This window comes from Monodon monoceros, unplaced genomic scaffold (assembly GCF_005190385.1).
Source record: "Monodon monoceros isolate NGI ecotype Baffin Bay Population unplaced genomic scaffold, NGI_Narwhal_1 Super_Scaffold_22, whole genome shotgun sequence".
Lineage (NCBI taxonomy): Eukaryota > Metazoa > Chordata > Mammalia > Artiodactyla > Monodontidae > Monodon > Monodon monoceros.
Window position 1 is genome coordinate 16879872 of NW_021703779.1, and position 23081 is coordinate 16902952.

The window sequence follows — 23081 nt, forward strand, 5'->3', positions numbered from 1 at the left end:
CCCCCCCCCCCCTTTCAATGGTGACAGCAAGCAGAAAACTAACCTGGGTCCGGAAGAACAGAGGAAAGCAAAGTAGGCTGTGGGCATGGGAAGAAAGAAGTGGGAGAGGAGGGCTTTAGGCACAAAAAGAAGCAACGTTAGCCCTGAGCTGAGCTCGTCATGTCCTCTGCACTACCAATCCATTTCTGTAGATGTGACAATGGAATCAGAAAGTCCTGCATGCTCCTGACCCTACGAGGTCAGAGACATGGACACAAAAATGTCGGAAACAGATGGATGGGGGAATGGCGTGGTAATATTGTTTTCCTAATAAAATAATGATAATGTCATTAATTTAAAAAGAAAATTGCACAGGCACCTGCCCTAGATATACCCGGTAACAGAGCGTGAGTCAATAAGTAGACAAGAGTCACCTCGGGGAGTGACTGAGCCGCACCTACCGCAAGCATCCACAGCCCCACAGGAAACAGAGCAATCCCGCCCTGCCAGCTCCCACGTTCAGGGTCAGGAGACCCTGCCCTGGCTCGGCCACTGATTACTGTGAGGCCTTTGGGAAAGTCACTTCCACGCTCTGGGCCTCTTCCTCCTTTGCCATCTGGACAGAACACCATGGTCCCGCCTAGCTCCCAGGGCTGCTGTGAGCATGCGTGAAAAGGCAGGGTGCTGAGGGGTCCCGGACTCTTGCTGCCAGTGGCCCAGAAGGGTCCTGCGCTGGGAAGCTCTGGTCCTGCAGGAGCTATTACTATTTTTTTTCATGATTCAGATTATTTTTTAAGTTTATTTTATTTTATTTATTTATTTTTGGCTGCGTTGGGTCTTTGTTGTGGTGCGCGGGCTTCTCATTGCAGTAGCTTCTCTTGTTGCAGATCACGGGCTCTAGGCACGCGGGCTCAGTAGTTGTGGCTCGCGGGCTCTAGAGCACAGGCTCAGTAGTTGTGGCGCATGGGCTTAGTTGCTCCGCGGCATGTGGGATCTTCCGGCACCAGGGCTCGAACCCGTGTCCCCTCCACTGGCAGGCGGATTCTTAACCACTGCGCCACCAGGGAAGCCCGGAGCTATTACTATTAAGTTAAATGCTCAACCACTGTCTGGGAAAGGAGGGAGGAAAACACGTTGAGGGAGAGCTGGAGGAAGCTGGTGAGTTAGAATCAGTCCTAACTCTGCCCTCACAGCAGCAGGTCTAGCTCAGACATTTGGGGTCCCTGGTTTGATACATCCCTAAGAAAAGGCGAAATTCCTAGTTGGTATTTTTTCGTAGTGGTGACCGTCTACCTTTAGCTACTCCACTGGGTTCCCTCTTTCTTGAGAGGCGCATATATCGGTTTTCTCCCCCGAACATCAATGCTGTCCCCTTCTCCTTCCTTCCGACTCCACCACACCGTGACTTTAGTCAATAACATTACCTTTCTCTGTGTTTACCTTGATGTTGTCAAATAGGCTTTATAACCATGAAGAAAGGGGGTTTCTGTTTGCTTTGTAACCGGTCAAAGACACAGCCACTCAGGGGAGCCTCTTGATAAGAAATACCCGAAGATCTTTGTTTACAGAGGGGTCATGTGAGAAGCCCTTCCTCCTAGGTTACCGGGGGCTGGGAGGAAAGGGCCATTGCTCTGAGGCCAGCAGGCTGTTGGCCAAGGGCAGGGACATCGGCCCTCTGCACAGCTGGGCTCGCTCTGCCCCAAGCGGCAGTGGTCAGGGCAAGGCGCATGCTTCACAGTAGAGCCTCGCCTGACCCCTTCTCCAGGGAGCTTCTCAGGTTGGAAACGAGACCCAGAGGCTTCTGAACCCTTTCAACCACGCTCTGAGCACAAATCAGGAAGGCAGGGATGGGGGTGGCAGGAACACAGACGAAGGAGCTATTTTTATTTTTTTAAGGAGCTATTTTTGAGTGACTGGAAATAAAAGCTAAACACAGGTGTGTTCTGCACCCGTGGACATGTTCCCAAATCCACAAGAATTCTATTTTATAAATAAACTAAAAAAGAAACCATTCGGGTTGCCACATTTCATCCTAGTTTCCAGGGACACACACAAATAGTTCGGGCCTTTGTGCATTATTTCAGGAACCGAGGAGGGCGTATAGGCACCCACTAAAGGTGTATGACTCATTTTCTAGAAAACTATACGAAGTGACAATCTAGGGCTAAAAATGAGGGCAACGTCTGCCCTATGACTCCTGCCACAGCTCATAGAAGCAGGGCAAAGGGAAACCACCTTAAATGATTATAAAATGAAACCACCACCAGAATTTGGGGTAAATCGAGAACGTCTACAGCAAAAGCCATCAAATTTAGAGAAGAGCTATTTCATCTCAACTCATAATACAATAAAGAGGCATATCAAAGTGCATATTAAACAAATTGTGGCGAAACTATTCACTCTGCAATATGAAAAGCACACAGTCATCTAAATGAACTTCTGGGCGATACCTAAACTCAGAGCAAGAGTAAGACTTTTCTATAAAGCAGGGTTTGACAGACTCAGATTCCATCCTTCCCACCCTCAGCAGGCAAAATATTTATGGCATGTTTTCTTTCCAAATTCTTGCTGAAATCTCACCCATTGTGAATTCTTACCCACTGCAAATTCTTACCTATTTTAGGTATATATATTTTTTATCACTGTTACCTACTTGATATCACAGCATTCCAGCCCCAGCTATAAACTGGGCCCAGCCACAAGAGCCCCTGCATTCCCATTTCTGAGGTCAGAGAAAGAGCAGAGATGAACTGACAATTCCTAGGATTACAGGTACCAGTGATGGACCCCTCCCTGCGAGAAGCACTTATACCAGCATCTTAGTACATCCTCACGGCTGCCCTGTGAGGTCGGCTTTAGGGTCTGTGGCCAGACCACGTGGCCGGATATCTAGCCCAGTCTTACAATGAAGGAGAGAAAGTTACCAAAGCCCTTCGCTGGAACAGAGAGGTTACACGAGCAGAGGCTGTTATGGGATGATAAAAGGCAGGCGCTAGGGTGATAGGGATGCAGCAGGTGGAAACTGGAGCTGGGGAAAGCATCCCTCCATTGGTCAGCCCAGGGCTCTCCTGTGGAGCATGCTCTGTGGAAGGTGCTGGAGAAAGGAGGAGGGACGAGGCCCTGGAGGTGCAGACCAGGGCCTGGCTCTGCCAGGGACAGAAGTGGCCGGGAGGCAGGAAGGCAGGATCCTCGGGGGCTGGCGCTGCTGGGCTTGGGGGTGGGGGCAGGGTGAGACCAGGAGGAGCAAGTGCCAAGATGAGCCACCCGGGCGCTCTGGCCTGAGCAGCACAATTAGTGTGCGAGCCAGGACAAGGGACCAAGGGGACAGGGAGGGTGCCAAGTGCTCGCTTTGCAAGTGTAATTGTGATATCTGTAAGCTGCTTCACAGGTCCAAACTGCTTCTAAACACATTCAGCTGTGGAACTGGGAAAATCAGATGCAACCCTCAGGACACTCCTGACAGCAGCCTTCCACCTCCGCCCCGTTCCTTTCTCCCTACTGTGTAGATAGGACCGGGAGAGAGTCCCTCTCTGACTAAATAAGCTCTTCAAGAAATTTCAATTCCTTTTATTGGACTGGATGTCAGCCTGGCAGGGAGGAATGGAATAATCAGAATGAACGTGTTCTCATCGTATATAATCAAATGACAAGGACTGGAATATAAGATGCTAAGGTAGAAATACATGTGTTCAGACAAGAGACCATCCGTGGTGGGCTTTTCTTTCCCCCAAACCTTAGTAAATGTTATTGTACATCCGGTTTTCAACGGAAAAGAGGGTGCTCCCCCAAACAGAAACAGGAAAATGAGCCCCCCCATTACAAAGAGTGGCAGCTGTTTAATCCTCTGGTCACTATATCATCAGGGGAAAAGTGCTCTACCCCTTCCCCTGTGGTAGTAGAACCAAGTCTCTGTGCCAGTTATCAGAGTATTTTTATCATGCTTCACAGCCATTTCATGTATTTGGTTAAGGGTCTGATTTAAAATAGGAAATGCACCGTGCCTAGGAAAGCATCCCGGAGGAGGCCCGCCCGCAGGACAAGGGGAAGGGTGGCAAAGAAAGAACCGCTTTGCGTCCTCAGCTGAAAAGCACGAGAAGGGCAGCGTTTCCCCTCCTCTGATTTCCTCCGGCCACATTCAACACCTACAGAGATGTACTGAAATAAGTTCATGGGAGAATATTTTACAGGTGAAAAGATGGATGAGTTCTGGGGCCATCAGCAAAGCAGGGAATAGGGTACTAGTCCAGAAAGTCACCCTAGCATTGTCCAGCACACCACTTTCGATGGAGAGGGTGAGAGCGCCAAGATTTCTCCCTAAAATAATCTGACCTTTGGCAATCTCCTTAACCTCTGGGGTCATGCATTCCCTGGCATCTACGGCTCAGGCTCTGAAAACACACAACCTCCATAGCCATTTCTTAAAGGTAACTGTCCTTGATTATAAGGTCATAAAGGGAAATCCTACCAATCACTTATGGACACACTCGGGGCCGTGGGATGGGGGATGGGCAACACCATGGTCCCTTGCCTGTCAGTAACGGCCAGAGACAACAGGACCCAGGGCCTGCTTCCCACCTTAAGCCCCTGTTCTCTCTCTCCTTTCCCTGCACCCTCCACCCTGTCAATGCTGTCCAGCCCCGCATGAACACAGGCAGCCATGTGATCCCCCAGTCACGCCCGTGCTAAGAGAATTCCACATTGCTTGCCACTTACCTGGATACAAGACTAAAAGCACCTTATACATCCTAAAGACTGCTCAGCTTTTTGTCGTAGTCAACCATCACAAAAACCCTATACTTCAGAGAAAAGGCCATATATTCCAGGAATTACTTAAATAATGGATCTTTCAACCACCCACTTGGTGAGTACCATTGCATGAAAGCATACACAGCACATGGTCCACGCCCTGTTAAGCTGCGTCACTTCACACAGATGTAGCCTAAAATCACTGTCTGTAGTGATAATAAAATCATCCGAGCTTCTCAGCCCCAGCAAGACGGGCAAGACTCTCTCAGGCACGCTACCTGTCGTTGATCTGTACAGTAAACATTCTTTAAGCCTTTTCTGCCTGTGATGTACGACCTCGCCTTTTGGAAGCCCCTCCTTGGATACCTCATGGCACAGAGCTTTGCAGCCAGGGCTGCTGTGGAGGGCGGGCTCTCTGACCAAGCAGGCCGTCTTCCGCCTTCCGGGTTAGCCCTTCTGGGACAGGGCCATGCAAATCTGCAGCTGGCTCCAAGGCAAACGGAATCTACTGGAGTTTCAAGTTCATTCATTCACCTGGCTACATGTGGCTTAGCCTGATTGAGAGGAAAGACGTAAGATTCTTCCTTGGGAATGCAGGATCATGAAAATTAACTGCTTCAAGGGTTAAAATATAAGCGCGTACTATCCAGTCAACACCTCAAAGTGGTTCATAGCTTAGAAGGCAGGAGGGAACCTTTGTTTACCTTATTGATGAGAGTGACTATATCTCCTTCTTTGATTGTCAATTCATCGTCGTTCTGTGCCTCATATGGAAATATTACTTTGCAGTAATCCTTGGCTGTAAGAAGAAAAGAAAACACAACCCTTAAAATGCTTTATCTAATGAGCTGGTCCAGGAGGAGATGTTACATTAACTTCAGAGAAAAGCACGCTTAACAGAAAGAGCACAACTACTGTGTAAAGAAAGAAGGGTCACCCTCGGAAAACTATCCAAGATCGCTCATTTTTGGTTCATGCATATTTCTTCTCATTTTTCCCTCAAAAATCATGTGACATCATGAAAGCAACTGACTGCTTTGCTTCTCTCAGGCAGAAAAGCAAAAAAGGTTTCCTTGGTCTCAGAAAATAAATGTGTATTTTTGAATACTCTTTATTTTACATACCATTTTTTTTTTTTTTTTTTTTTTTGTGGTACACGGGCCCCTCACTGTTGTGGCCTCTCCCGTTGCGGAGCACAGGCTCCGGACGCGCAGGCTCAGCGGCCATGGCTCACAGGCCCAGCTGCTCCACGGCATGTGGGATCCTCCCGGACCGGGGCACGAACCCGTGTCCCCTGCATCGGCAGGCGGACTCTCAACCACTGTGCCACCAGGGAAGCCCTACATACCATTTTTTTAAAAGATATTCACCATGTATTTCTTCTTTAGGTCTTTTTTAAAAAAATTAATTAATTTATTTTTATATTTATTTTTGGCTGTGTTGGGTCTTCGTTTCTGTGCGAGGGCTTTCTCTAGTTGCGGCAAGCGCGGGCCACTCTTCATTGCGGTGCACGGGCCTCTCACTATCGCGGCCTCTCTTGTTGCGGAGCACGGGCTTAAGACGCGCAGGCTCAGTAGTTGTGGCTCACGGGCCCAGCCGCTCCGTGGCATTTACATACCATTTTATATATTCTTCAGGTGAATGCATAAGTAGACATAATCTACAAAGAGCAAAAAGCTTAAGTTTTGCCCTCACTGTCTTCCACACATCACTGAATCAGAAACAGGGTATCTGTATGTTACAAAGCTGACACGGCACTCAAAAGAGACAGATGTCAATGGAGTTGTATGTGAACATGTGTCAACCACAAATGGCCAACAAATACTGACCAAATGCTCTTTGCACGCGTGTCGGGGGGAGAACTTTTCAAATATGTCCCATGGTCTCTCTGTGGGAACCTGCCTACTCAGGAACCTACGACTGTTCATCGGCAAGGAAATGCACCAGCTTTCACCAAAGAGAGAAAAACACTAAGGCCACTCAAAAGCCATTCAAATATGCCCTGAATTATATGCTTTTGAAAGGCTACCTGATATTAAAACCTTCTCTATGTACACAAAGGCACCTGTTTAGAAGACACTGAAAACATTTGTAAGGTATTTGGGAAACTAAGACTTAGAGAATACGTTTAATGACACAGGACAGAAGGTGGAAAGAAAAATTCAAGAGAATTAGTATCTACCTGGACAGGTATTTATTAGTCCGCCTCAAAGTCAACAACCCTAATGGCTTTGAATGGCGTTAAATATTGCCCAACGATTAGGCCATTCCTGCAGACAGATTACAGCCTAGAGCTATATACGTAAGTATCAATTACAGTGTTCCTAGAATAATTTTTATCACTAAAATGTGGGATTCTTTTTATTGTGGTTAATGTCACATCAATCAAAGAGAGTGATATATAAAATCAATGCAATAAAAAGTCTATAATACAGACACACTGTGGTCTAGCGTTGGGATATGACAGAGAATAGGGAGGGGAGGAGAGACGAAAGGGGAGGGGGAAAGAGAGGGACTTACTTTGTTTACAGATGCTTTTGCTTTCTGTCCAATGGCTTGAAGATATCAGTTACACCCCCTATCCTAGTGCTGGAAACCTTCTGTCTTAGGTACTCTGGGAAGCTGATGCCTTTTGCTCCTTAACTCATGCTAAGAGGCACTAGTTCTAAATCCCATCAATACCAATCCGCCCATATATTCCTAAGCCCACATAGTTCCATCCCTCTTAAATTCGTTACAGCAAACCTCCCAAACTCTGAATTGGCCCAAATGTTCTAAAGGGAGGGAAAAAGTTAAGCATCTTTAAATTGGATAATGACAGCTCCTTACCAATTTTCCTACTGACTGTGCTAGTGAAATATGACTACCCAACCTCAAAACTTACAGCAACACTGAAATAAATACAGTATTACTGAAGAACTGCCCTGCAGAGTCCTGGCTTTAAGAATAATTTGTTGGATCAAAATCATGGAAACGTTTTACACAGAAGATAAGACATCCATGGCCAACAAAGAAGAGGAACAAGTCATGTTTTTATTCCTTTCCATCAAAAAAAGTCAATTACATAGAGAATGGACTTGAGGACATGGGGAGGGGGAAGGGTAAGCTGGGACGAAGCGAGAGAGTGGCATGGACATATATACACTACCAAACGTAAAACAGATAGCTAGTGGGAAGCAGCCGCACAGCACAGGGAGATCAGCTCGGTGCTTTGTGACCACCTAGAGGGGTGGGATAGGGAGGGTGGGAGGGAGGGAGATGCAAGAGGGAAGAGATATGGGGACATATGTATATGTATAACTGATTCACTTTGTTATGAAGCATAAACTAACACACCATTGTAAAGCAATTATACTCCAATAAAGATGTTTAAAAAAAAAAGTCAATTAAGTGTGGTAGACATTGTTGGTTAACTTCCCGGCCACCATTCCCCATTCCCTTCCCAGTTCATAGAACCCTAATTTGCTCAGGCATTGTACTCAGGAATAGGGAACACTCCCACAGCCCTAGGGATGAGTCAAGTACGTCTAGGCAAATAATATTTTTTATAATCATTTTAAAAATTGAAGTATAGTTAATTTACAATGTTGTGGTAGTTTCAGGTAGACAGCAAAGTGATTCAGGTACACACGCGCGCACACACACACACACACACACACACACACATTCTTTTTCAGATTCTTTTCCCATATAGGTTATTACAAGATATTGAACATAGTTCCCTGTGCTATACAGTAGGCCCTTGTTGGTTATCTATGTTATATGTAGTAGGGTGTATATGTTAATCCCAAACTCCCAATTTATCTCCCCCACCCCCACCATCCCCTTTCACAACCATAAGTTTGTTTTCTATGTGTCTATTTCTGTTTTGTAAATAAGTTCATTTGTACCATTTTTTTAGATTCCACATATAAGTGATATCATATGATATTTGTCTTTGTCTCACTTACTTCACTTAGTATGACAATCTCTAGGTCCATCCATGTTGCTGCAAATGGCATTATTTCATTTCTTTTATGGCTGAGTAATATTCCATTGTATACATGTGCCACATCTTCTTTATCCATTCCTCTGTCGATGGACATTTAGGTTGCTTCCATGTCTTGGCTATTGTAAAGAGTGCTGCTATGAACATTGGGGCACACATATCTTTTCGAATTAAGAGTTTTCTTCTGATATATGCCCAAGAGTGAGATTGCAGGATCATACGGTAACTCTATTTTTAGTGTTTTAAGGAACCCCCATACTGTTCTCCATAGTGGCTGTTATCAATTTATATTCCCACCAACAGTGTAGGAGGGTTCCCTTTTCTCCACACCCTCTCCAGCATTTATTGTTTGTAGATTTTTTGATGATGGCCATTCTGACTGGTGTGAGGTGATACCTCATTGTAGTTTTGATTTGCATTTCTCTAATAATTAGTGATATTGAGCATCTTTTCATGTGCCTGTTGGCCATCTGTATGTCTTCTTTGGAGAAATGGCAAATTTAGGTCTTCTTAGGCAAATAATGTTAATTTCTCTCCCCTTTGTTGGTGATTGGTTGAGGCGTGAGCATGTGATCCACTTCCAGCCAATGAGACGTGAGAGGAAATGTGCTGGGGGGGCAGTTAGATTTTGTTCCCAGATAAAAAAAGATACATGAGGAAAATAGTTGCCCCTGCCTTTTTGCTTTTAACACTGTTTCATCCTTGTTGGAAGATAGTACACAGTTTGGTGCTGTTGCAGCCACATTTCACCCATGAAAAGAAAGCCAAAAAAATCAAAGAGGAGGTGACCCTAAGCCCTGACATTGTTGAGATGTCTGTTGAATTAACCAACTTCAGGGCACCTGTCTCGGGATCTTCTGTTATCTGACTTAATATAACTCTATTGCTTATCATTACTTTGTGGTCAGGTAGGTATTTATCACTCAAAGCCGGCCTGACATGAAGGTTCCCTGACATGAAGGAACTCAGTAGAAGAAAGAGGACACTTCCAGTAACCTCCTCGGAAACACTTCACTATAATCTGCCTCCCCCACCAAATCTTCTTGCGATGTATCTTTGTCATTCCCTTTCCCCCAACCCTTCCCTTGCTACCTTAAGACCTGGCCTCCTAGTAGGAGGTTCATAAATGACTATGGAATTGACTTGTAACCAACATAGAAAACATTTACAAGAAAGTACTAACATGCCTTTAAAATGTTTCACAGGGCCATTTTGTTTTATGCCCACAGTTTTCCTATAAGCTAAAGGAGGGTAGGTGTCCCTCTGTCTTTTTTAAAAAACAGCTTTAATGATGTATGATTTATATACTATAAAATTCACATATTTTAGTTGTACAGTTTGAAGAGTTTTAATACATTCATATAGTTGTGTGGCCATCACCATAACCCAGTGTCAGAACACTTCCACCATGTAGCTCTGCTGTTTTATATGTGAGGCCTTAGACACAAAACTACCAATTTTAGATAAAAGGAGGAGATAAAGGTGCCAGTGGCTACCATCAACTACCTCTCTCTGCAAAGCAGGTTCCCATGCCATACCTCGCCCCTCTTTGTATCCCCAGAACCTGACACAGCTCCCACTCAATGTTTCTTGATCATCCTCTAGCAACACCTAAAAAGTAGAGGAAAATCTGTGGGAGAGCAAAGTAGGAAGAGAAGATTCTGGGCTAGAAGTCAGGAGAGTCAAGACTGGGTTTGGCCCCCCCGATCTTTCCCAAGCACACAACCTGAGGCAAACACACCGTAGCTCTGGACCTCATGTCCTCACGTGTAAAAGTGAGGCCGGCCAAGGAGCGCCAAGAGGAGAGTTTGGCTAACTTTAGCAGGACACTTTCAGCAAATTTAAACTTATTCCAGAGCTCCAGTATAAAACAACTAAAAACAGAGCTGTCTGGTTAAATTAGAGAGTGGGGCTGGTCCATCTCCCACCCAGGTCCCCAGAAACATCCCAGTGAAATGCTGGAGGCGTCAAGGAGCACACTGGGCTATACCTTCGTCCTCGCCGGCTCTGACAGTTCAGAGCTCTAGTCATGAGCACCGTAACTCAGAACACTCCTGACCAAATATGGCAACCCTTCGCCTCACATGTTAAGTTATTATGATATATTTGAAAATAAGAATTTGTTTTTACTTCTGAAGCATTCGGGCCCTAATTTAGCAGTATTGGAAAAAAGGAACATTATGTTGGTTTGGATGTTCCAATGGTTTTAAGATACTCAAAAAAAAATTCAAATGCAAAAAACTTTATGAACTCTGAAAATACGATTTTAACTTTATAGTATATGGAACGAAGATGTTCCCCACTTTAATTCAAACATTTATTGAGTCACCACCATGAAAAAGATATTGTCAGTTCCTGGGCCTGTGATATACAGGTCAGTCCAAACACGCCCTCCCACCCTCGCACGGAAGTGACAACCTAATGCCTGGAGAAGGGCGAGGGGAGAAGAACGACAGTAAGAAAAGACAAGTACACGAATAAGCATCAGCTCACTATGACTGAATATTGTCATGGTGTTTCAGAGAAAGGCAAGACTGCATGCAGGAGAGAGATCACAAAAGAGGAGGCATTTGATATGCCTTGAAAGAAGAGTATAATTCCAAATCCTTTTTGAACGTGCGAAGATTATAAATTTTAAATGAATAGCAGACAGAGGTAGAGAGGAAAGGACTGAAGCTAATTTTTGGAGGCAGTCATTTTCCATCTATTCGTCAATTAGATGGATTTAATTAGTCCAAGATCAAACAGGAATGAATACACACAGACACATAAAGAAATAAAGGCACAATTTATCCAGTAATTAAGATGATTTTGCCTCTATTTTTTCTTTAGAAAGATTTTAAAATACTAATAAATTAGCGTAAGACTGAAACCTTAAGTCAGTTCGTAAGCTTTTTTGTCTTAGAGTCCCTTAAGAATCTGATAAAAAAGCAATGACTCTGTCTTTCCAGAAAAAGGAAAACAAAAACATAGACACGTTCAAAGGTGCAGAGAAAATGTGGTGTACAAAATCAGATTCAGAACCCTGAATCTCTTGCCCAGTTCCCAATCAAGAGACCCTTACTAAGTGATGATTGGCATTCAAATTTTAAGATACACCAAGAAGTCCAGTCATAATTCACACCACCTCCAAAGAAAACACAAAAAAACAAAAAACCCATTATGTCAATCTCTAAATTTCTAGAAATTTACATGAGATTAAAAACAGATTGTTCACAGAATTGAAATCACACGACCACATCCGATGACACCCTTCAGCTGGCTTTATAATCTACTCATACAACAAACAAACAAACTTAAGAAAATACCCTCACCTTAAAAAAAAAAGCAGAAGAAACAGAATAAACATATCAGCAAAGAGAACATATAAACACACACCAAGAAAATAACATTCAATTTAGAACAATTCTCTGGGCTCAATTTAGGACATGAAGATCAAAACCCCATGTGTCACAAAGTCTGGTAGGAAGCCTTCCAGAGCTTTCAGCAGGGATGGAAAGTACCAGGTCATGCCTGGAATTGAAAATTTTCTTTTCCTTTGGGACACCAGAACAAACACATCAAGCTCAGTGGTGTCTACTTTCACCAACATCAAAATCTGAAAATTCTTTCATGAAACTGACAAATATTATCAGAGACCCTACTGGTTCATAAGCCCTTATCCAGAAGCCCTGGGGACAGAATTTTTCAGATTTTAGAAAGGAAATACATTGCACATGCCATATAATATGTAACATCCCCAGCTGGAGTCTGGGGCTGCACCCAACCATCAAATACATTAAAACTTTGCAGCCAATGGATGATTCGTCACCCCGAGTGGGATAAATAAAGACTATACCTAAATGCTCATTAGTCCAGGACAAGTTTTCTCACCCAAGGGGTGATAAAACCTTTTGGTTTTCGGGAGCTTTTTGTATTTTGGAATTGCAGTAAGGGTGCTGACATCTATCATGTTCTGGGGAAAAGAGAATAAGTTAAATAAGACTAGTTATCTGGTTCCCAGGGAGCTTACAATCAAGGAGAGGAAATAAGGCATGTATACACAGAGCTCTGGACAAGGCAGCAGTGAGGAGAGAATGAGAGTGATGTGTTTGCCTTAAAGCCTCAGAGATTCCGAAATGGGGAAACTACTTCCCAAAGGAGAGACTCAGGGTCCCTTCTGGGAAGAGCAAAACGGCACTGGCCCCTGCCTGGACAATGTTCTAGGACTTTGACCAGAGGAGGAAGAGGAGGGGTGTTTCTCAACCATCCCCGATGACAAGAATGATGTAGGGCACCTGTTTCTTCTATGCCTGCCCAGATCCCTTCCCTAGGGATTCTGAGGTGGGACCAGGAATCCAGCAGCTCAACCAGCACCATGTCCCCCAACCCCGGGTGATTCTCATCAGCAGGGATGCTTAAGAAACACGAGTCTAGGTTAGTGGTCCTCATGCTTGAGTGGGCATTGGCATCAGGTGGAGGACGTGTACAAACAGAAATCCCAGGGTTTCCGATTCCACAGGGCTGGAGCAGGGCCTGGGGATTTGCATCTCTAACAAGTCCCCAGGGGATGCTGACGCTGCTGGTCTGGGGACCACACTGATCTAGCCATGGGTATTAGCAAAATGTCAATGCCAGGAAGGAACAAAACAACCGTGGGGACCTGGAGGGTGGGCCAGCGTGGCGGCAGTGCCGAGGCTGTCTGTGCTGTATGAGAGATTTAAGTGAGAAATGCAGTTCTGCGTCAGTCTGAGGACCCAGGGCTCATGGGGAGGGGTGAGATGAATACATTTGTTCAATAAATATTAACTAAGCGTCCAGTGTGCGCCCGGCAGCAGAGATATAGGAGTGCCCTCCTGGGGCGTACGACAGTCTACACCAGTGGTTTGCAACTGCTGTGACTTGGCTTCCCAGGAGACACTGGCAATGCCTGGAGACATTTATGGTTGTCACAACCTGGGGGGAGGCAGTAATAAGTATAATTGACATCTAGTGGGTAGAGGCCAGGGAGCTGCTAAACATCCTACAATGGACACAGGACAGCACCCCAACAAAGAATGATCTGGTCCAAATGTTAATAGGGCCAATGTGGAGAAAGCCTGGTCTCTACCTAAACTCAGACAGGGAAACAAAACACAATGCATTCGTCACTACATTGTCAACTCCGGTCTTCACAAAACGCCTTCCTCCACAAGAAAGCTGACTGTGACCCCTCTGGTCTTGGATGTTGCTGGGAATACGACTTGCAAATTATTTCACAGCCATGAGTTATGCCACTTTCTATTCTCTCACTTTGAAAAGAGAAAACAATCTTTTTTTAAAGAAATCAAAATCTGACAAGCAAGGGAAGTTTTCCTGTTCTCTAGTATGGAGTAGATCGTGGCTCGTCTCAATGGCACCTTCTCCTGCTCAGATGGGGAGAAGCGCTGAGTCTTTGGAAGGAAGGAAATCCACCAGGATAGCAGAAAGGGAGCTCACTTTTTTCCTGCAAGCGGGCTGTATTTGAAATCCAGGTCATCTGCAGCATGGGTAGGCTGGGCACCCTCGCAGAAGGACCCCTCACTCTGAATCCAGACAGCAAGGTCTGTGCTGGGGGCACTCGATGTAAGGTGCATCCTAGGGACAGTGGGGACCTGAGACACCGAGCCTGGGGGCTTTAGTACATAACAGGTGCGGGAGGCGCTAAAGGGCTGGGTAGGAAACATGTTTCATATTGGATGTGCCCAAATTCCCAGGTCTGAGGGTGAGTGAGCTTTGGAGAAGATAAGTGAGCAAAAAACACCTATCCTGGCAAAATAGATTAAAAGAGTTCCTAGGTAAGGCTGATAAAAATCCCAACATAAGGGAGTTGACCCTTTTTTCTCCTATTCAAACATGTGGTGACAAAGCAAAAATTAGCTCAGACTGAGAAAGTAAAAATCTGCAAATGCGGATACAAACGCAGATAGAGCCAGCTGCAAAATGAACCGGAAATAGCATTTCTCCCAAGCACACACACTACAGCTGGAAAGGGTCCTAACAACCCTTCTCTGAGCGACGACTGCTTTCTTACTCTCTGAGAAAGTCTGTCCTCTAAGGCCACAGACTATCAGAAACTTTGCTTTTTTATACTGTATTAGTAAGAATGAAATGTTTCACCCTTGGCTGAAAGAAACAAGTCACTGTGACACAGAGAAGACTTGAATCCCCACACAAGTGCAGGGCCTCATGTAAGGGGTTCTGGACACAGCCCTGCACGTCTATCTTAACTTGGTGGTGGTCCAGCTCACAGAGAGACCTGATGTGGCCCGACTCACACAGCCCTGTTTTGCTTGGGGCCTATCAAAACACTGCTGCTTCGTTTACACTTCACGCACTTCCATTTCTCCTCCAAATCTGTAACTGCTCAGCTTTCTTTTGTTTGGTGCGATGCTCCACAGGTCCTCCTGGGCAGTCTCCTCGTTGCAATGAGCCCATAAACTTGACTTTGTCAGACTAGCCTAGTTTGTCCCTGGCGCTCTTGGGCTGACTGGCCTGGGACAGTGGCTACAAAGAACAAGGGTCTGTCAAGCCCCACAGAGCAACCACTGGCGACCCTCCAGAAATCTGAAATAAGCTCGAGGGTCAACAAATGTGTTCTTTTCTTCCCGGTGACTGTGAACTTGGGAAAGGAGACCCGTGGCTTCTACACTGCTTTTACAAGACTCTGTTAGATAGAGAGCCTGGTAAATTGAAACCATTTCTAATTCTCCATCTGCCCAACCACCACTGTTGCCAGTGCCCACTGAGTCCATGGCACTTTTCCGGACTGGATGGTGGGGATGTCAGGTAGAAGACACAGCCCCCTCCACGAGGGATCAATGATAGCCACAAGGCACTATGTGTCACCATCACAGGGGACAACTCCTAAGAAGCAAGTCAAGGGACAAAGTGATCAGAAAGGTGGTACAAGTGTCTGGTGATAATGTGAGGGGAGGTTAAACAGAGAAAGTTTAGCCTTTGCCCCCCAGCCATCATTTATTCAGAAGCCTGACCTGCCTTTGTACAAATTCTGTCAAGGACTATTTTTTCCCCAACCCACCTGCTCAACTGGTCCTCTGAATCTCTAAGACTGAACTGTTTGTTCAAGAAGATGCTAAATAATCACTTCTCTGGGCTATTTCTCTATCCCACCGAGGCCACAAATGATCTGCATCAACTGTAGTAAGAAAGAGGGGAACTCCAGATGTGGGGAGCTGGAAATACCTCAGAGCACTTCATTTATGAATATTTAAACAGTTTTCCTCTTGTTATGAAAATTACGGCAATCTGCTCCTCAGCCCACATTTCCGATGAATTTCAGTATCATAAAAGCTTCACTGGGGGAGGGGAGATGATGTTAGCTGTTCAAATAAATCCTGATCAGCTGAGTTTCACTTTCCCTCAGAAGATATCAATCCACATGAACATGTTTTGAATCATCATAACTTACTTGTGACGTGAGCTTGTATTTGAGCGCACTAAGGAGACAGCTATGTGGGAAGGGGCTTCTCTCCTCTGTACCGCTGGGCAAGTTTCGTTACGGGTGTGACTTCCATCCAGAAGGAAGGAGGCTGTGTTGTTCCCAAGCTCCGAGTCGTTTCTAAAAGTGGGTCAGCACTCTCTGTCCTTCCACCTGAACTTGGGTGTTGCATCAAAATCCAGAAGCAGCGAAAGGTTCCAAATGGAAGGGGCTTTCTAGTGAACTAGGGTGCCTCGTGGAAATCGTGGGAGAACCATTACCCCCAGAATTTGCTCTTTGCAATGAAAGCCAGAGAGTGTGTGAGGCGTGAGATTAAACTGCAGCAATTCTTACTCTGGGTCCATGAAAACACATCTGTCAGTAAATATCTCTCAAGTCTTCACTGACAGTGATAATTCTTCCCGACCTACCACCCGCTTACACACATATTTATATCCATGGCATCTTTGCCAAATGACATCTTCTCATATTCCTAACTCAGTCGTTCGCATCTTCCTTTTGTCTCTCCCATCGGCTGTTCAATTCTTTGAATGCAGAAAGCTTTCACTCTGAATTGTAAAGCTTTCGGAATTAAATCAGAGTGAAGATGCTGGGAGAAACCTGAGGGCTTCACTCTAGTACAACCCTCTGACTTCACAGACAAGGCAGACCACGAAGAGCACAAGGCCAGAGAAATAAAATTATTTGCCCAAGGTCACACAGCTAGCTAATAAGAGAGCTAGTCCTGGAATCTGTGCTTCCTAACTCTTAGCCAAAACACACCACCCAGCCCTGTAAAACCACTCTTTATTAACAACTCACCCCCACTCTGTGATGCACCTAGAGATGGACGTAGTTAATAGATACTTGTAGGAGTGAAAAAGGCTTGGGCTAGACTCAGGATCCTCCCACACGCTCAAGGGAGCTGAGCATGATGAGCTGTGTTAAAATCCAGGCCCAGGAAGCCCATCTTAGATCCCAGAATTACTTTCAAACTATGCTGTCCAATATGGTGGCCCCCTAGGCACATGTGGCTATTGGGCACTCAAAATGTGGCTAGGCCAAGTTGAGATGTGGCATATGTGGAAAATACACGCTGGGTTGTGAAGACTCATATGAAAAGAGAATGAAAATATCTCATTTAATAATTTTATATGGGTTACATGTTGAAGGGATAATATTTTCGATATACTGAGTTAAATAAAATATATTTAAATTAAGTTCACCTCTTTCCTTTTTCTTTTTTAAACCTGTTTCTTTTCTGGCTACCAGAAAGTGTAAAATCTTGTATGTGGTTCACATAGTATTTCTACTGGCCAGCTCTGCTCTAAAACACCTTCCATCCACACCACCTAATCCTGCCAAAAAAGACTCGAGTCTCCTGCCTGCAGACATTACAGAGGGTAAAAAAAATATATCACGGATGTGCGCTTATCCGAAGGTCAGTTCTTGAGGCCAGAGGATTGATTAGTCACCTAAGCATGCCCTGCAGACTGTCCTGTTTTGTGCCACAACCTTACAAGTGACACTCAGGTACCCCCTGCTTAGTCTCCCCCCAAAGCAACTCACCGGTCACCCAAGGTACTATTTACTCTGCAGAGAGAGGAACAATCTATAGGGAATTTCTCTTTCACTTCTCTTGAAACTCTTTTCCATTAAAAAAATTTCTCTGTTTCTCAGATTATTATTTCCGCAAACAAGAGTGAGGTTGGTGAAGGCCACTGGTTGTCACATGTCACGAGGACAGCCTGTCCCAGGGACTCCATTCCAGTTACGTTGGAGGTTTGATGCGTCTTTCCCTTCTCCTGCCCACCCCCCCACTCCACCCATCCCAGCAAACTTGCCTAATAACCTGGATCATTTATAAACCTGTCAACAGCCAGAACTACAAAATGAGTAGTTCAGTGGAAGGAAGGATAGGCTACTGTCCAACAACAGGAAATGTTATCAGAAGTGGTTTAACTGTGAATTCTTGAAAAAAAAATTTCAGGCCGCTTCAAGAATCTTGAAGGTTTTACTGTCTAAAGGTAGGTTTAAGCATGCAAAACCTACAACCCGCATGAATAACTGCGGGGCCAGTTTGGCTTTGGGAACATCTAGAAGCTCAGAACCCTTCCTGAAGGGTGGGCCCTCGACCAGGAGCACCAAAGCACCTGGGAATTTGTTAGCAAAGCAAAATTTCAGGCCCCACCCCAGACCTGCTGACTCCGAAATTCTGGAGGCGAGGCCCAGCTCCCCAGATGATTCTGGGACACACTCGAGTAAGAGAACTGCTGGATCAGAGCCTTAGACTAGTGCGCTTCCCCCCCGTTAGCCACAGTCTGACTGTACCATTAACAGACTGAAGGCATGCAACCTCATCCGAACCTTAAACATTAAGACAGAGCTCTAGCGGCTGCATCTATAACATCCATGAACGTATTTATCTAAACCACCATTTTGGGCTTGGCAAGTCCCATAAATTCATTTTTTAATGCCTAAGGCAGTATCCCTTATTTGCTCTCAAAACTACCTGTTTTGCACTGCAAAAGGAGTTCCTGGTATATTTTTCTGCAACAAAAAGAATAAATCTATGCTTGCTCTTATATTAGTCATAATTACATATGTATGATATATCTTCTCTCAACCTTTGGCTTTCCAAACTAGATTAGTAGCCTGTCCACATTATCCTCATAAGGAAATCTGAAGCTGGAAAAAAAAAGGTTAAAATCCCTAGAAGGAACTGAAGCACTTATTTATGACTAGAGCATGTTCAGAACGTTCCAATTATTGGAAGAATGACTAAAGGAATTGGAGAGTTGCCAGATTTAGCAAATACAAACACAGGATGCCCAGTTACATCTGAATTTCAGATAAACAGCCAATATTGCATGGGACATACTAAAAACAACAAAAAATTATTCATTGTTTATCTGAAATTCAAATGTAAGTGGGCATTCTGTATTATCTGGCTACTCTCGAATGGGGAATACTGACCTGTGGGAAGCTTTGGGGGAGACAACTGTCCTCAAATACTTAAAGGACTGTTAGGAGAACAATGGGCTAATATCAATATAGACCCAGAGACTAGAACCCATGGGTAAAAATTACAGGAAGAGCATATCCGGCTCAACAGAAGAAAGACATTTGTAACTATAGGAATTCAAGTAGAGATGTGCTGAGGAGAGTAGCAGGAAAGTCATCATTTGGGAGTGTCTGTTGAGTGGTTAGGCTAAAAGATAAAGCCTCTTTGATTTGAAGGCCTATGAATCCCTAAATTGCTTGAGTTGCCATCGTCTAGAGTCTTCCTGCCTCGTGAACTACGCAAACTGCTCTGGGTATACACAGATAAGCCCTGGCTCTGCAACGTGGGTGAGAAACAAATGGCAAGAAAGCATCCTGGACCTCCTTGGTGGCGCAGTGGTTAAGAACCCGCCTGCCAATGTAGGAGACACGGGTTCGAGCCCTGGACCGGGAAAATCCCACATGCCATGGAGCAACGAAGCCCATGCGCCACAACTACTGAGCCTGCGCTCTAGAGCCCGTGAGCCACAACTACTGAAGCCTGTGCACATAAAGCCCGTGCTCCGCAACAAGAGAAGCCACTGCAATGAGAAGCCCGCGCACCGCAATGAAGAGTAGCCCCCGCTCGCTGCAACTAAAGAAAGCCCACGCGCAGCAACGCAGCCACAAATAAATAAATAAACAAACAAATAAATTGATTTTTTAAAAAAAGCATCTTGTTCCATCGAGGAACTTGTGCCCATCCTACTGGTAGAGCCTAATGAAACACCTTGGTGTGCACTTTTTCCCCATGTGCTTTAAAAAAGCCATTAAGATTATGTAAGGAGTTTTCAAAAGCGTTTCAATGATTATAAAATCCTTCACTGCTTTCAAACATAAAACAGATACACAAGGAAACTCACCCTTTGTCCTGCTGTCCATTTCTGTTTTTGACGAGTCTGGAGTTGCTGCAGTCGGAGGTAACTTCTTGCCAATAGTCTGAGGGGAAAAAAGATGATCTTTACTCATCAAGATGATTCTCTCCATCAAGCAAAGGAATAAAAAAGATCAAGATCACGATGACGAAATGCTCCCAACTGGTCCTAAAAGCCTCATACTTAAGTTTTGGTATTGCTCTCTGTATTGGCTGCCATTCTTCCATTAGGCCTGGACCTCAGTGACAGATAGGTGGGAAAACCAAGTTAAAAAGGCTTTATCCTTGTAGGCACTCCATATCTCTTATTTCCATTCTTCCTTGGTTCTTTTTTTTTTTTTTGCAGTACGTGGGCCTCTCACCGTAGCGGCCTCTCCCGTCGCGGAGCACAGGCTCTGGACGCGCAGGCTCAGCGGCCATGGCTTACGGGCCCAGCAGCTCCGCGGCATGTGGGATCTTCCCGGACCGGGGCACGAACCCGTGTCCCCTGCATCGGCAGGCGGACTCTCAACCACTGCGCCACCAGGGAAGCCCTCTTCCTTGGTTCTTATTAGAAGGTTGATTACTTTCAGCAGAGAAAACAGGGACATTTCCCCTCAGTTTATGAGAAGCTGACTCAATCTATGGCCCAGAGGAGGTGTTCAAAGTGTCTGCAGCTTGGAGGGAAGGGCAGGAAGAGGGAAGGCACAAAAAGACAGAAAGAAGGAAGGGATGGAAGGATAGAAGGCCAGAAGGACAGACAGATGATGGGCAGGTGGAAGGACAGGCAGAAGTCAGAGTGTCCAGGGCAACTGTGCCTTGTCGTGTCTCCTTCTAGCCATCTAAAAGCCAACTTGCTCCAAAGGTGGAACAAGCAGGGCCAGCAGCTCCCCTCCTTCCCACCAGCCTTTCACCCTCCAGGGCTTTGAAAAAGGCCAATGCTGCAGACCCGAGGCAGCTATTTAGTAGTTAAAAAAAAAAGAGTCTGTTTTGAGTTCATTTTCTTCCTTTCATTCATAACTAATTCTATTATCATCCATCCACAGAAAAGACTGGATATTGTCTCTAACTAAAGATACTCCCCCAAACACAGGCAACTCAGCGGCTCAAAGCAACAAAAATGAAAAACGAGACGAGCAGCAAAATGATGGTTCCAAAGGTGAGGTCTGTCCCCCCTCCTGTCCTTGGACATCACGTTTGTGTGATGGTGATTAACGCCCGAGGAAAACGTCGACTGATACCAGGGAAACAGCTCTCAGAACCAAGCAGCTGCGTGAATCTCCCCGACAATGAGTTTCCCCAGTGAGAATTTCGGCCACTGGGAAGACCAAACATATCTCCTCCTTGAACACATGAAGGGGAATGAACTGCATAATTGACATGCTGGCACGGTGGAATTTTTCTTCAAATACGACTGATTCACCACAGTTTTTAATTTGAAAAAGTTCTTCATGCTTCAAATGTTGAAACTAACATTAAATATGAATAAATCACAGAAAGAGTGTAAGATAAATCTAATCCTCAGCCCTTAGTGAATTTTTAAAAACATTTGTGACAGAAAGCCTTTACATTTTACACGGTGACATTTTTATTTAGTGCTGCAGGGCTTTCTGTATTGGATAAAAAATGAAACCCCAAATACTATGCCGCTCCTCAACCGCCACTAAATACTCAAACTAGTAACACTGTGATTCCGAGGAAACATCAAGGAGGAAAGAAGCTTGTTGTTATCTGGCCATAAGGTCACATTTGATGAAAAACTGTTCTGAGAATCATCTTGAAAAATCAGGAATTGACAGTAAAAACAGATGCACTCAGTGTCATTCGCATTCCTGCTCACACTTCCAACAGCATCTCCATCACTCTCTTTGTTTTCCCCTTTTGTGGACCAGAATAAACCATCGCTGCTGTTAACACATTAGGAAGAAGAAAACAAAAACGATTCATCCTTTAGTTGTTGCTGACAGTAGAGAGAGGAAAATACAGCGGTAAGAACTATGTCCAATCCTGACTTTGCTTCCATTCCTGAAAAAAAAAATCAGACATCCGATGGTTTGGGCCTTAAGCCAGATGCCTTCCTTTAGAGAAACTTTCACAGGTTGTATATTGTTACGACACCCCCTTACTTGGTAACAAAAGGAAGTGTTGCCCTCCATCTCTGATGTCCTGGTTTACCAGTGCGTCCAAGCTAACAGACATCAAGAAAGGCCACCAGCTAAATATACTTACTTCTGAGCAGAAAGACATAAGAAAGCAAAGCTTACTCTATTATTTTTTTTCTTGCTATTTGAGAAAACACAGCGCACTGGTCTCTGCGTGGATCCCAGCATCGGGGGGTGGGGGTGAAGCTGATATTGCACTCTTCTTCTGGGGATGCTAGACCTTAACTCCTTCCTTCTTCCTCATGGGCCTTGAGGAAGGTCTAGAGTAAGGCCAGTTCCTCCCTTCTCAGCCTGGTCTTCCAGGCGTCCCAGAGATGAGAGCTGTTCAGGTGTCTCTCTCTCCTCTAGGACCCAGACCCAGAGAAGTATGGTTCCCAGACCTGCGGCACTAGCCTCACCTGGGAACTTTGTTAGGAAGTCGAATTCCCAGGCCCCGCCCCAGCCTTTCTCAATCGGAAAGTCTGGGGATGGTGCCCAGCAGCTTCTGTCTGAACACACCCTCCAGGGGATCCTGGTGTACATTCAAGTTTGAGAACCACCAACCTAGATGTAGGAGGGATTCCATTAGCATTAACCAAATCCCTTTTCTGGGATTAACAACTCTGGCGCCTATTCTCATACCTGGACAAATTATAAAACATCTTTTTCACTCTTCTTCCTCTCTTCTCTACCTCCTTCCACTAAATGCCTTCCCCCTTCTCTATTCTCACTGGCATAAGAACTTGTCATCGCTACTGAATGAGTCGGTTCAGAGAGGCAATGAAGTTTAGTAGAGCAGACAATGTGACAATATCACTGAGGGAGAAGGAGGGGGGCAGAGGTGGCCATGAGACCCTTCACCGAAGGAGTACTGAAAGGATGAATGCACGGATG

General features: G+C 45.1%; 1 protein-coding gene across 3 annotated transcripts in view; it reads right to left on the bottom strand.

Annotated features, from left to right (window-relative positions):
• The window catches only part of SH3KBP1 (SH3 domain containing kinase binding protein 1), a 436506-nt gene that overhangs the window by 82204 nt on the left and 331221 nt on the right, over positions 1-23081 (bottom strand). For all 3 annotated transcript variants that reach the window (XM_029240519.1, XM_029240521.1, XM_029240520.1), the window contains 2 exons: positions 20057-20132; positions 5430-5524 (listed from right to left, as the gene is read on the bottom strand). In XM_029240519.1, the coding sequence (XP_029096352.1) occupies positions 5430-5524; positions 20057-20132 (171 nt within the window). The remainder of the gene's footprint in view (positions 1-5429; positions 5525-20056; positions 20133-23081) is intronic.